Below are 15930 nucleotides of genomic sequence, written 5' to 3'. Positions count from 1 at the left end.
CTGTTGTGATCATTTGCGATTTCAATGTCACGAGGATATGTTACTGTCAAAGAGATGGGAAAAAATTAAGATTAGGTATGTGTATGGAAAGGCTACTCATCCTATGTAAATCTTGGGTCTTCAATAAAGATGATCAATTGATCTCCGTCTTTAACATTACAATTGATGCCCTGCACTACAGACTGAACATGTGCTTGTTGAATTCATTCTAAATGACCTGGATTCCCCTTATTCTGGATTCCCCCATCAGGAGGCAATAGTCATCCTCTAGTTACCCTTTATCAGACTCAGTTATCATTGTAAATACCACAATCAGATCTGTATTTTTCCAAATTTGAGCATCCTCACGTTTAATCACTACACCATCGGTGGCTGAACCTTTACTGCCAAATTCTTTAAATCTGGAAGCCTAAAGGAACTACGGATGCTGGAATATAAGATTCTGGAGGAACTCAACTGGTCAGGCTGTATCTGTGGAGAGAACGGATAGGCACTGTTTCGAGAGTTCTAACCCAAAACATCAGGTATCCATTTACTCCACTGATGTTGCCTGACCCACTGGGTTCCTACGGTACTTTCTTGTTCTATTTGATCTTACTTGATTGTTCATACCAGGTCGATTGCATTTGTAGACACAGGGCGGACCACGTGAAGGTTGCAATCTCCAACCCCCTCCGGTACTTTGTGTTTCTTTAATAGAGTTCCCTCAACAAATAGTTGCCTTCATACTTCTTTCCTTTGCTGATCTAACCCAATATCTTGCTACTTCATTTTATAATGGCCCTGCAAAACACCTTTGGTTACTTTTCTACATCACAGCTACGTGTAAATGCAACATTTTATTCGAAGTCAAACGCCCCCCAATCAAATATCTTCACTTAAGGGGATACACTCAAGGCCATTTTGAAAGTGGTGCTCCAACCCTTATTGTGTTGTGGTGAATCCTCAGACGATCCCTAGCTATAGTCACACCATCATAGATTCATACAACGCGGAAACAAGCTCTTCTGCACAACTCCTCCATGCTGACCATCATGCACACTAGCTCCATGTGCCTGCATTTGGTCATTTCCCTCTCAACCTTTCCTGTCCATGTACCTGTCCAAATGTATTTTCAATGTTATAGTACCTACCTCAACTACCTCCTCTGGCAGCTTGCTCCATATATCACTGCACCAACTAAATGTTGCACCAGGTTCCGATTAAATCTTCCCCTTCTCACCTTAAACCCATACCCTCTGGTTCTTGATTCCCATACTCTGGGTAAAAGGTTGTGCATTCACCCTATCTATTACCTTCATGATTTTTTACACCTCTATAAGATCACCCCTCAGCCTCCCCTGGTTAATGGAGGCCATGCCTTCAACACCCAAGGCTCCACGTTCTTCAGAGTAGAAACAAGGAACTGCAGTTGCTAGTTTACAAAAGAAAACACAAAGTGTTGGAGCAGCTCAGCAGGTTAGGCAGCATCTCAGGAAAACATGGATAGGCAATGTTTCACATTGGGATCCCTCTTCAAACCCATTGTGGGGTGGGTGAGGGGAGGGAAGAAAACTAGAAGGGGTAGGGCAAAGTCTGGCAGGTAATAGGCTGTCACAGGTAAGGAGGGTTATTTGATAGGGAGATGGGTGAACAAAGATCAGAGATAAAAAGACAGATGGTGTGAGGCAAAAGGATTGGTGCAAATTGTGAAGCCAGGGAAAGGAACATAACCATATAACAATTACAGCACGGAAACAGGCCAACTCGGCCCTTCAAGTCCGTGCCGAACACTTATTTTCCCCTAGTCCCATCTACCTGCACTCAGACCATAACCCTCCATTCCTTTCCCGTCCATATACAGTGGCTTGTAAAAGTATTCATACCCCTTGAACTTTTCCACATTTTGTCACGTTACAACCACAAACGTAAATGTATTTTATTGGGATTTTATGTGATAGACTAACACAAAGTAGCGCATAATTGTGAAGTGGAAGGAAAATGATACATGGTTTACAAATTTTTTTTACAAATAAAAAACTGAAAAGTGTGGCGTGCAAAAGTATTCAGCCCCCTTTACTCTGATACCCCTAAATAAAATCCAGTGCAACCAATTGCCTTCAGAAGTCACCTAATTAGTAAATAGAGTCCACTTGTGTGTAATCGAATCTCAGTATAAATACAGCTGTTCTGTGAAGGCCTCAGAGGTTTGTTAGAGAACATTAGTAAACAAACAGCATCATGAAGCCCAAGGAACACACCAGACAGGGCAGGGATAAAGTTGTGGAGAAGTTTAAAGCAGGGTTAGGTTATAAAAAAAAATCCCAAGCTTTGAACATCTCACGGAGCACTGTTCAATCCATCATCCGAAAATGGAAAGAGTATGGCACAACTGCAAACCATATAAACCATATAACCATATAACAATTACAGCACGGAAACAGGCCATCTCGGCCCTACAAGTCCATGCCGAACAAATTTTTTTCCCCTTAGTCCCACCTGCCTGCACTCGTACCATAACCCTCCATTCCCTTCTCATCCATATGCCTATCCAATTTATTTTTAAATGATACCAATGAACCTGCCTCCACCACTTCCACTGGGAGCTCATTCCACACCGCCACCACTCTCTGCGTAAAGAAGTTCCCCCTCATATTACCCCTAAACTTCTGTCCCTTAATTCTGAAGTCATGTCCTCTTGTTTGAATCTTCCCTATTCCCTATAAACCTACCAAGACATGGCCGTCCACCTAAACTGACAGGCCGGGCAAGGAGAGCATTGATCAGAGAAGCAGCCAAGAGGCCCATGGTAACTCTGGAGGAGATGCAGAGATCCACAGCTCAGGTGGGAGAATCTGTCCACAGGACAACTATTAGTCGTGCACTCCACAAATCGGGCCTTTATGGAAGAGTGGCAAGAAGAAAGCCATTGTTGAAAAAAAGCCATAATAAGTTCCGTTTGTAGTTTGCCACAAGCCATGTGGGGGACACAGCAAACATGTGGAGGAAGGTGCTCTGGTCAGATGAGACCAAAATTGAAGTTTTTGGCCTAAATGCAAAACGCTATGTGTGGTGGAAAACAAACACTGCACATCACCCTGAACACACCATCTCCACTGTGAAACATGGTGGTGGCAGCATCATGCTGTGGGGATGCTTTTCTTCAGAAGGGACAGGGAAGCTGGTCAGAGTTGATGGGAAGATGGATGGAGCCAAATACAGGGAAATCTTGGAAGAAAACCTGTTAGAGTTTGCAAAAGACTTGAGACTGGGGCGGAGGTTCACCTTCCAGCAGGACAATGACCTTAAACATACAACCAGAGCTACAATGGAATGGTTTAGATCAAAGCATATTCACATGTTAGAATGGCCCAGTCAAAGTCCAGACCTAAATCCAATTGAGAATCTCTGGCAAGACTTGAAAATTGCTGTTCACAGACGCTCTCCATCTAATCTGACTGAGCTTGAGCTATTTTGCAAAGAAGAATGGGCAAAAATTTCAGTCTCTAGATGTGCAAAGCTGGTAGAGACATACCCCAAAAGACTTGCAGCTGTAATTGCAGCGAAAGGTGGTTCTACAAAGTATTGACTCAGGGGGGCTGAATACTTTTGCACACCACACTTTTCAGTTTTTTATTTGTAAAACAAATTGAAAACCATGTATCATTTTCCTTCCACTTCACAATTATGCACCACTTTGTGTTCATCTATAACATAAAATCCCAATAAAATACATTTACGTTTGTGGTTGTAACGTGACAAAATGTGGAAAAGTTCAAGGGGTATGAAAACTTTTGTAAGCCACTGTACCTATCCAATTTATTTTTAAACGATAAAATCGAACCTGCCTCCACCACTTCCACTGGAAGCACATTCCACACAGCTACCACTCTCAGAGTAAAGAAGTTCCCCCTCATATTACCCCTAAACTTCTGTCCCTTAATTCTCAAGTCATGTCCTCTTGTTTGAATCTTCCCTACTCTCAATGGAAAAAGCTTATCCATGTCAACTGTCTATCCCTCTCATCATTTTTAAAGACCTCCATCAAGTTCCCCCCTTAACCTTCTGTGCTCCAAAGAATAAAGGCCTAACTTGTTCAACCTTTCTCTGTAACTTAGTTGCTGAAACCCAGGCAACATTCTAGTAAATCTCCTCTGTGCTCTCTCTATTTTGTTGACATCCTTCCTATAATTAGGCAACCAAAATTGTACACCATACTCCAGAATTGACCTCACCAATGCCTTGTACAATTTTAACATTACATCCCAACTTCTATACTCAATGCTCTGATTTATAAAGACCAGCATACCAAAAGCTTTCTTTACCACCCTATCACATGAGATTCCACCTTCAGGGAACTATGCGCAATTATTCCTAGATCCCTCTGTTCAACTGCATTCCTCAATTCACTACCATTTACCATGTATGTCCTACTTTGATTTGGCCTGCCAAGATGTAGCACCTCACACTTATCAGCATTAAACTCCATCTGCCATCTTTCAGCCCACTCTTCCAAATGGCCTAAATCTCTCTGTAGACTTTGGAAATTTACTTAATTATCCACAATACCATCTATCTTAGTATCGTCTGCATACTTACTAATCCAATTTACCACACCATCATCCTGATCATTGATGTACATGACAAACAACAGTGGACCCAGCACAGATCCCTGAGGCACCCCACTAGTCACCGGCCTCCAACCTGACAAACAGCCATCTACCATTACTCTCTGGTATCTCCCATTCAGCCACTGTTGAATCCATCTTGCTACTCCACCATTAATACCCAACAATTGAACCTACTTAAACCAACCTTCCATGAGTAACCTTGTCAAAGGCCTTACTGAAGTCCATATAGACAACATCCACCGCTTTACCCTCATCAATTTCCCTAGTAGCCACTTCAAAAAATTCAAGAAGATTAGTCAAACATGACCTTCCAGGCACAAATCCATGTTGACTGTTCCTAATCAGACCCTGTTTATCCAGATGCTTATATATATATTATCTCTAAGTATCCTTTCCATTAATTTCACTACCACTGACGTCAAACTAACAGGTCTATAATTGCTAGGTTTATTCTTAGAACCCCTTTTAAACAATGGAACAACATGCGCAGTATGCCAATCCTCCGGCATTCCCGTTTCTAATGACATTTGAAATATTTCTGTCATAGCCTCTGCTATTTCTACACTAACTTCCCTCAATCTCTTATGGAATATCCTGTCAGGACCTGGAGACTTATCCATTTTCATATTTTTCAAAATATGTCTTCCGTACGTCCGTACTTCCTCTTCTTTGAATCTCACAGTCTCCATAGCTACTCTACTTGTTTCCCTTACCTCACATAATTCAATGTCTTTCTTCTTGGGAATACCAAGGAAAATAAATTGTTCAATATCTTCCCCATCTCTTCTCTGTCCACTCCGACTCTCTAATGGACCAATTTTATCTCTCGTTATCCTTTTGCTATTAATATAGCTATAGAAACCCTTTGGATTTACTTTCACCTTACTTGAAAGCAACCTCATCTCTTCTTTTAGCTTTTCTAATTTCTAATAGATGTAAGTGGAGGGGGTGGAAGAAATGGACAGAAAGATCAGTATGGGAATAGGAAGAGGACTTAAATTGGATAGCAACCGGTAGATCCTGCAGGCCTTGGAGACTGAGAGCAAGTGTTTAGCAAAATGGTCATGGAGTCTATGCTTCGTCTTGCGGATGTACAGGAGGCCACATTGGACACAGCAAATGGTGTAGGTGAGGTTAGACGAGGTGCGAGTGAACATCCGTCTCACCTGGAAGGAATGCTGGGGTCCCTGGATGGAGACGAGGGAGGTGTAGGGACAGGTGTTACATCTCATGATCTCCTGCAGTTTCAGCGGAAAGTACCTGGGGCCGGAGTAGTTTTAGTGGGAAGGGATAAGTGAACCAAGGAGTTGCAGAGGGAGCAATCTCTGCAGAAGGCGGAAAAGAGTGGCGATGAGAAGATGCGACTGGTGGTGGGATCATATTGGAGATGCATCTCATCTAATCCATCCGGTGTTCCCAATGTAGCCTCCTGTACATCAGTGAGTTCAAGCGTAGACTCAATGACTATTTCGCCAAACACTGAAACATAGAAAATAGGTGCAGGAGTAGGCTATTCGACCCTTCGAGCCTGCACCGCCATTCAATACGATCATGGCTGATCATCCAAATCATTATCCTGTACCCGCCTTCTCTCCATACCCCCTGATCCCTTTAGCCACAAGGGCCACATCTAACTACCTCTTAAATATAGCCAATGAACTGGCCTCAACTACATTCTGTGGTAGAGAATTCCAGAGATTCACCACTCTCTTTGTGAAAAATGTTTTCCTCATCTCGGTCCTAAAAGATTTCCCCTTTATCCTTAAACTGTGACCTCTTGTTCTGAAGGGGCTGTCCCACTGCAGCGACCTAATTGGCGAGTTTAGAAGAGTTTAAGCAAGTTTGAAAAGTGTCATGTTGAAGACCTCCTTCAACTGTAGAAGACCTCCTTTGACCTCCTTCGACTATGTTGAAGACCAGCTTCAACTATGTTGAAGACTAGCTTCGGGAAAATTAGACACCGAATAGTGGAGAGTGAAGATGACCTCCTTCGATCTCCTTCGACCTCCCTTCGACTATGTTGAAGACTATCTACGACTACCTTCAACTACCCTCGATTACCTACGAATAACATGCCGACCTACGACGACCTACTTCGACTAAACCTATGAGTAAAAAAAAAAATTGATTTTTTTCTATGGCGACCTTTTTTTACTCGCGGGCATTTTTCAGCATGTTGAAAAATACGCAATGACCTAGCTGAGGCCTCGAGTACGTGGGGACTACTCTCGAGCATGAAGGAGAGTTACAAACACCTCCTAGGACTTTGTGTCGACCATGCTGCGAGTATGAGTTGAGGGCAAACTCAGGGCTTTGGGGTGCTCTTGATGCATAGATGCAAGGGACCCAATACTCTGCCAAATGTTCATATTCTGCCAATATCTCCTGCCAGCGAGGAAACAGTAAAAATGGAAAACAGTGAAAAGATATTTACCCCAAATAGAATGCTTTAAAGTGCAGTACAATATGCATCATATTAACACTGCATATAGCCGATTGGGCAATCAGCTAATCCAAATGGTTAAAATATAGGAAGTATTCCAAAGGTAGAGGCAGAGGAACTACTACTTCTAGTGCTGGAGATACTGATGAATTGGCACAATCTTAATGAAGAAAAGCTAACAGGAGGAAAATCAGGAAATATTCTCCCAGAGATAGTGGAAGTGTGAAACTCTCCAATCCAAAAAGCCTCATGCACTGAAAGTCAATTAATCGTTGCTGGGGAGATGTTTCATAGAAACATAGAAAATAGGTGCAGGAGTAGGCCATTCGGCCCTTCGAGCCTGCACCGCCATTCAATATGATCATGGCTGATCATCCAACTCAGTATCCTGTACCTGCCTTCTCTCCATACCCTCTGATCCATTTAGCCACAAGGGCCACATCTAACTCCCTCTTAAATATAACCAATGAACTGGCCTCAACTACCTTCTGTGGCAGAGAATTCCACAGATTCACCACTCTTTGTGTAAAAAATGATTTTCTCATCTCGGCCCTAAAAGAATTCCCCCTTATCCTTAAACTGTGACCCCTTGTTCTGGACTTCCCCAACGTCGGGAATAATCTTCCTGCATCTAGCCTGTCCAACCCCTTAAGAATGTTGTAAGTTTCTATAAGATCCCCCCTCAATCTTTCCAGTCTACTGTTACCAGTTCTGTGATGCAATATCAAAATTAGCCTTCCCCCAATCAGGATATTAACTCTCAGATCATCCTTATTTTTTTCCTTAACCAACTGGAAATTTATAGTCACCATCTCCAAAATGTTCTCCCACTGACACTCCAACCACTTGCCCAGCTACATTCCTTTGAATTAGCTCCAGTAATGCTCCCATTATCAGTCAAAAAAACTCTTTGAATGTAACCATAAATTTCCTATTGGTTATGGAAAGAAGAGGACCTCCTCCCTCTTTTTACCTATGTCGTGTGTTTACCAATGTGGACTACAGCCTCTGATCGCCCTCTCCATTTAGAATGTCCTACACCCGTTCTTGTCTCTGGCATCAGGAAGGCAACATGCCATCATGGATGCACAACTAATGCAGAAGCACATTTACAACACCACTATTGATTCTCCTATCACTATTGGAGAATTACATCTTTCCTCCAATAATGCTGTGATCTTAGTTCTGGCTCAATTCCTCTAGGATATTCACCTCCACCTTTTCCAGAGAAATGGTTTTGGAGCAAGATGCACTCAAACGTTTTCCTGGCGATTTGCCCGCTTTCCTTCCTCTGTTTGGTGGTCACACATTTGTTCCCTGGCCCACTGCAAGCTGCAAGGTGACAACTTGTAAAAACCTGCTATCCAGGTACCTTTGTCACAGTTCCTCCAGCCAACACTCAGGCTCAGAAACCTGTTGCGCAAGCTGGAGACACCAGTCATAGATAGTCATCCAGACCATAGGGGGCATCCCAGGATTTTCCCATGCAATAAAACATCCAGGACTGAGCTCACTTGCCACACTTTTAATTTTGAGAGCACCCCTTCAATCTGTTCCTACTTTATATGAAGAATAAAACAGTGAACATACTGACCCACCACCTACCTACCTTGCTGGCTGGCACCAACATCACACTGCACAACCAAAGGCCAGTATTGTGACAATGTAACAGACAATCCCCACCAAGGCCTCACCCTCTCTGAGATCTGCTGTGAAAAATAAATGTGCCTTCCTTTTTATCCTGTTGGCCCAATCAGCTGAAATTAATTAATTGACCTCTATTGCAAAGGTCACAAGTTCACTTACCAAGGAGTTGGGAGGTCCTCATTCAAGATACTTTGTTTACCCTGCTTACCCCCAAACGGCAAGGTTCAATTAAAGAAAACAGTTAGTAAAGATTTAAGTGGAAATATTAGTAGCTTTGGCCATTAGGAAAAATGCAACGTCATAATATGCACACATCAAACCCATCTTCCTAGATCCACTTAGAAGAACCTTGTCATGTGTCTCTGCCTCCCTTTCTGTACCCGCAAACAACATTGGTCCAACCCACTGAAACTAAGCAAAAATGTGAGTTAACTCTTTCTCTTCCCACACAAGCAGTCTGACCTGTTGGGTATTTTAATCTGGTTTTATTTAAAAATACTGGGTTTGATTATTAACTCAAGATATACTTAATTAAGTATCACTCTCCCACCCACCGCTCACTCTGTGACTATGGGACTCCAGCGTTGGACTTCACTGTGATAGACCACCTTCAGAAGGTGATGGTCTTGTACCTTTTTGAATAGCTTCACCCCTTTTGGTGAAGACTGACCCAGAGTGCTGTTGCTTGGTACCTTCCAATATTTATACCCATTGACAACAAAGAATGTCATTGTGACTTGTCACATATGACAATAACGCATCATTCATTCATTCATTCATTCATTCAATCATCCATTCATTCATTCATTCATTCATTCATTCATAAAGAAGCGTCTACACTTTTCAAAATCAGGATGGTGCATAACTTGGAGGGAATTCTGTGGGTGATGATGTACCATGAATCTACAGCCTTTGGTGGTGGTCACAGGTTTGGGGGTTGGTGTCGGAGTAGTCTGGGCTAGTACTGGATGGTGCTGTGCAAGCGGAAGATCAGCAATGATGTAACAGAATGCCACAGTGGATGAGATGAATGTCCTGCTCTTTCTTCCTGTCTACAAAAGATGATATAAAGATGATATAGGTGGCTCGATTTGGGCTCCACCATGAGACTGTGAAGTATCTCTACTAACCAAGGTCCAGGCCACACTTACGTTTGGCCACACATAGATTCGAGGGTTGGAACGTTTTCATTGTTGGACAATTCAGGAGCACCAACATAATGAAGAAAGGATGTATCAATCATGTTAGAATTTCCACATACCTTATCATAATTTTTCTCATACTTCATCCAAACATCTCCTCTCTTACTGGTATCAAGTTCACTATCCTCTGGTTACTTGCCTTCCCTCTCCCAACTTTCTTGAAAATGTTACACTGCTAGATTTGTTCTTTTCATACTATGGGTTATTTGAAAATCTACAGAATTCTGGAAGATCGAACCTTATGCATCTGGTGAGCCCACCTTTCACGTGTGGTCAAGTACCCAGTTAGCTTTAGTCTCCAGTACTACTTTACCACTGATAGTAATATTTTCTTTGGTTCCTCGGCTTCACTGTACTCTTGATCCCTTGCTCTTTCCTGAATGATGTCCATGCTTTCTCCTGCCAAGAAACACACAAAATATTTGTCAACTATCTCTGCAGTTTTCTTATCCGTTCCTTCACTCAGTGCTGAGTGAAGCCATGATATCATCGCTGGGTACATTAACCCACCAATGTCTGCATCTCATCAGTGTATCTATCACAGCAGAAAATTGGTCAGCCAGGGTGAGAGGAAGCAGCATTGAGGATGGCACATGCTTCTGCACTGTCACATCACAGCAGAAAACTACTTGTAGTTGCTCAGGACCACACAGGGAGCCGGCACTTCCACTGAACCCACCCGCAAGCTGCGGTGGAAGGTGCGACTTACACGTGCAATCAAGCACCTTGCTGTTTCCTTCAGAGTCAGAGGGCAAATGGACACACTGTTTAGTTCTAGAGATGCAGTGTGGAAACAGGCTCTTTGACCTATCGCGCCCACGGTGACCAGCGATCAGCCATACACTAATTCTGTCTGACACACGAGAGTCTATTTACAGAACCCACTTAACCTACAAACCTGCACATCTTTGGGATGTGGGAGGAAACCAGATCACCTGGAGAAAACCCACGTAGTCACAGGGAGAACGTACAAACTTCATACTGACAGCACCTGTGGTCAGGATCAAACTTGGGTCTCTGGCACTGTAAGGCAGCAACTCTACCACCACATCACTGTGCTAGCCCGATACAAAAAGGAGGATATAGAAGGTTCCAACCACCCCCTACACAAGTTGATGGGTAATGGTAAAATGGGGCTCTGTGTGAATACCTGACACATACAACTGTGGTGAAGGGCAGACTGTGCTACACTGTAGGTCTGCCCATTGCTCAAGGAGGAGATGTGCAGGGTTCCACATAATGACCAGTTGGTGAATCAAACAACAGAAAGATTGGTCCACATTTTTTGTTAATCTTTTCCTATTTAAATAACAAAATAAATGTTTACATTGTGTTTTTATGACTAATACATGTTTATTCTCATGGTCCATTTTCTTGTTTTTAATCAATTTGTCAATCATACTTATACACTCCGTAATCATCACAGTCCTTGGTGTAACCTTTTCTAGCTCCTTCTTTGATCTAGTCCTATGATGCACCTGATACTTTACTTGCCATGGCCTCATCCATTTCCCAGGGGATCTTTAATCCTGAGGGGAATGTACACTTTTTGAAGATTAGAGATTCCTTTCATATCTGGAGGCACATATGCAGATGAGGTTAGGGTTAGAGTTAGATGAAAAGATACAATGACAGATAAGGAAAGGCAAACATTAAAAAAAAAAAAAATCTATAAAAAAATTTAAGGAATAAAAATCCTGTGGGAAACAAGATGATACAACTGTGATTAGTGAAATATTAGGTATTACTATTACTAGAGTGAATGAGGATGGTCATAATGTTTTGAAAAGGAATCATCATGCTGAGGATTTAAGAATTCATCCCAGAATTTTCATTGTTCTATTGTAAGGCTCTAATTTTGAACAACTAAGGTTACCCTCGAAGTTATATCATGCTATGATCACCTAACAATGTTATTAATTAACCCTTTCATATACATAACGATTAAAAAAGACCTATTTCGTTGTCTCTGGGTGCAGAACGTGACTTGCATTTCATCCTCCATCTTCCAGAGGTTCTGATGCTCTTAAAATGCATTTCGTTGTCTCTGTACTGTACACTGACAATGACAATTAAAATTGAATCTGAATCTGAATTGAATCTGTATTTCATATTTAACCTCGCAGCATCGCAGAGCGCCAAAGGGCCTGTTTCCACACCATATCTCTAATCTACTGATTTTGAAAACTAACTTGAGTGCCTTCTTGAGAGCACTTGCCACGACATTTTTGCAAATTTGGTTTGTTTGCTGACAGGAAAATTAAACACCCTGCGATTACTGTACAACGCTTATTATGTTTCTCTGGTTTCCTAATAAATGCTCTGCCCAACGTTACAACTACCATCAGGAACCCCATAAACTATTCCTACCAGTGTTTTTTAGTTTCACCCAGAACAAGACCTTTTCTTCCTTGTCTACATTTCCTTTTTTAAATATTTTTTTATTTGTATTTTTATTAGCAGTGTACAGTAGTATAGACTGCGGCATGTGACGAAATACATTTAATGTACATCTTCTATTTTTAATTTAACAAGAGAAAAATAGAACGAGGGAGAAAGAACGAAAAAGAGAGAGAGTGAAAGAAATAGTGATGTGTAAACCCCTAGACTAGCATAGTGCAGTCCAGGAGTGAACCAGTAAAAGCCTATAGAAGAAGAAAGAAAGAAAAAAAAAGAGACCCTTATGTGTTGATATACCTGCTTCATTTCTCACCACACCCATCACCCTGTTCGTGAATCGGTTTAATTCTAGAGTTGTGTTGCACCATACTATACTTGTAATGAATCAATAAAAGGAGACCATATCTTTAAAAATTGCTGATTTTCCTGCTAAGACGAGTCTCATTTCTTCAAGATGTAGCGTCTACACTTGTCTACATTTCCATCCCCCCCATTCCCAAAGTCCTGCATAATCGCCTCTCAACTGATCTTGTGATGGAGTTGGGAAGGGTAGAAGCATGAACCCCTGCTAAAATTCTCCTCCATTCATGCTGACTCAGCTAACCATCATTGCTGGGATTCTTCTATGCATATGTCAGCTGCTCTCTGCCAGAGCAATCGTGTGGATGAATGAGTCAGATGAGGTCAGGTTAGGAGTAAGCAGAAGTGGTAATTAATGGGATTACAAAGGTTACAATGATTTCTGAGGAGCATCAGAACCTCTGGAAGATGGAGGATGAAATGCAAGTCACGTTCTGCACCCAGCTAGAATATTCACGATTAATTAAGTTATGGAAATCATCGACAGACTATGACCCTGAATTATCATTTTGAGAGGTTAAAGCAACATGGCATTATAAATGTCTGCTCAAACCAAACGATGGTTTTCAGGTGCTTCCCAGGGGGGGCATTAGAAACCTGCCATTGATCTCATTGACAAATGCAGGTCACACCTCTGCAGGGGAGGTCATCTGTATCTGAAGAAGGGTCTCGACCCGAAACGTCACCCATTCCTTCTCTCCAGTGATGCCGCCTGTCCTGCTGTGTTACTCCAGCTTTTTGTGTCTATCATCTGTAACACCATCAGTTGTCAAGTAAGTCCTGGGTGCAGGATACCGGAGTAGCTACAGAGGGGATGGAAAACTATCTCTGTGGGACTCAGCCTGAGAAACTTGAACTGAAAAGCCCTGCCTCTGAGGCACTCATTTTCACCAGATTCCCTGTTTTTAATCCACATTTGAAAAAGTCTGAGATGTCCAAGGACAACATAACGTTTTATTATTTGGATCAACCCCACTGCAAAATTGGTCTGGTTTGTAATCCACATCATATTCAGGCATCTATCTGTATTCATGCTACTCCAGAGCCACCTCTAGTGGATGAGAGTGGAACAACATAGGCACGGAACAGGAAACCAGCTGCCTGCTCGCTGCTTGGATTGTGGGGGCATCACGTTAGTCACCAGCCCAGGTGGTTCCACCTCAAGACCTCCAACTCCAAGCTGTCGTGCTCAATTAAATAACCAACTGAATTATATGTTTCAAGTTAATAAACAAACCCGGTCAAAAAAACATTATTCAAAAAAAAACATTGGCTTTCTTCTACAAAACACGAGGGAAATTTTTATTTAAATACATTATCCACACCAATTGCTTTGATTTAATGCACGCCTACTGTGCTCATGAGTCCGGTTCTCTCTCCTGATCTGACCCATTGAGTCTTTTTCAGAAGAATTACATCTTTATTTTCCCCTGCTGCCTTCTGCCTACAAATGTTTACCCGGCATCTCCACAAACACGTAATATGGGGATCATGTCCGCTGCTTCCCATTCCCTATTGGGTTTAGTCCTAACTACTTGCAGCTATGATTTGGGCTTTTACTCTCCACTCCATCTGTCATAAATGGAATCATCTTTCCACACCTGCCCCTTCAAAATCCTTCTTACCTTTGATTGCAAACAAAATAGCCACAGTTTATCAAGCACGTTTTATCAGCACTGTCCAATCCAACAATTGAATTGAATTGAATTGAATACTTTATTGTTACATGTGACAAGTCACAGTAAAATTATTTGAAAGTCACCGCATAAAAGACGCTGACAAAGTTATAAAGTATCCTGCACCGGATCCACCGACTGTATGTTCTCCCCACCAGTCCTCCAATGTTCTCCCCCCCCACTTCTCACGGAAGTCCCACCACGCTGGGTCCTCCTTTGTTCTCTGCGGCACATCCTCCGAGTCCCACGTGGCCCGCCTTCGACCACCAGCCAACAGATCACAAGGTCTCAGGTGTTCTGGTCTGAACAGGTAACTCAACCTTTCCTTCAGGCCGCCTCATTGGTGCAGATACTGCACAAGGTGTAGGAATTGTGGGGCTTTGCCGTTTTTCATTGGGGCTTTCCAACCTCCTCAGCACTCCTCAGTCCGGAATGCCGGGTTATCCGTTCCACAGCTGGCCAGGGAATACTCCGAGAAACTGTCTGCATGCAAGCGGTTTTCCGTTAAAATGGTGGCCCCAGAGACCAGGCTGTTTCTATCCCATGGATCCAGGGCGGAAGGGTGGACCTTGTTGTTGGAAAAGAACACAGGAGTCTTGTAACTGAGCAGCAGCAGACCAGCCAGGAGGAGCAGGCCGGAAGAGAAGATGGCCACGTAGATGCCCGCACCCACCTCCTGGGGTCTGTGGGGAGCTGGGCAGGCCGAACCGCGGCGGGAAGGTGATGGAGCGGCTGCCAGTCACGGAGCTGAGGTTCCAGCCAGCAGGGATGATGGCACAGACTCCGGCCAGCAGGTGGAAGCACCCTGCGGCCCTCATGGCCAGCCCGGCACACCCTCTGCCCAGGTAGACTCTCCACAGGCCAGAGACAGCTGCCGCCTTCCCCAGAGCACCGGCAACGACGGCCGTCCCCATCAGCGGCTGGGCGGCGGCGATCTCCCACGGCACAAAGGCCTCTCCTGCGCCCATCGCCTGACAGGACATCACGCGGAGTGGCGGGGACGCCAGCCGGTTGCTGCAGAGGCAGGCCCTCCAGATGCCCACCCAGGCCACGCCCGAGTCAACCTCCGCCGACCTCACGTGCCACACTCTCCACTGGACCAGCCCCATGGCAATGGCGGCTCCGATCCAGCCCACCGCTCCCAGCACAAACCCCAGCAGCTGGATCTGGGCGCCACTAGGCCGCTGACCCATGACCTTGAAGTGAGGGGGGGGGCGTAGAGGCCTGGATTCACACCAACCCAGCGACAGAGCGAGCAGGAGTGGTGATGCCAGTTCACTGCTGGAACAACCTGAGAAGTTACAGGCTGAATGCTAAGCTGCGGGTTGCCTGGAAACGCTACAAACATGTACCGCCCACCGCACAGAGCTTTGTTAATGCTGCCTCTCGTTTTCTCAAGCTGGTATTGGTTTTGCGGCCGCACCCAAGACAATGAGTGGTGGCAAATTACAGGCTTTCCCTCCATATGAAGCAGAAGCCCAGGCCAGAGGTCTGGTGGAAGCAGGTTCAGGCGGTGAGCTTGGGTGGAGATGTCAGCAACAGGTTAAAGACCATTTAGCCATTGACAGGAACCATTGGCAGATGGAGGAGGT

General features: G+C 43.7%; 1 protein-coding gene across 1 annotated transcript; it reads right to left on the bottom strand.

Moving 5' to 3' along the window:
• Window positions 1–12013: 12013 nt before the first annotated feature.
• Window positions 12014–15531, bottom strand: cldn34a (claudin 34a). Its single transcript, XM_055644212.1, is given in 2 exon segments — window positions 12014–15020; window positions 15022–15531. Coding segments are annotated over 2 exon segments (780 nt in total). The 3' UTR covers window positions 12014–14750.
• Window positions 15532–15930: the final 399 nt, after the last annotated feature.

The sequence above is a fragment of the Leucoraja erinacea genome, chromosome 13 (assembly GCF_028641065.1).
Source record: "Leucoraja erinacea ecotype New England chromosome 13, Leri_hhj_1, whole genome shotgun sequence".
NCBI lineage: Eukaryota > Metazoa > Chordata > Chondrichthyes > Rajiformes > Rajidae > Leucoraja > Leucoraja erinaceus.
This window is presented reverse-complemented; position numbering and strand designations above follow the sequence as displayed.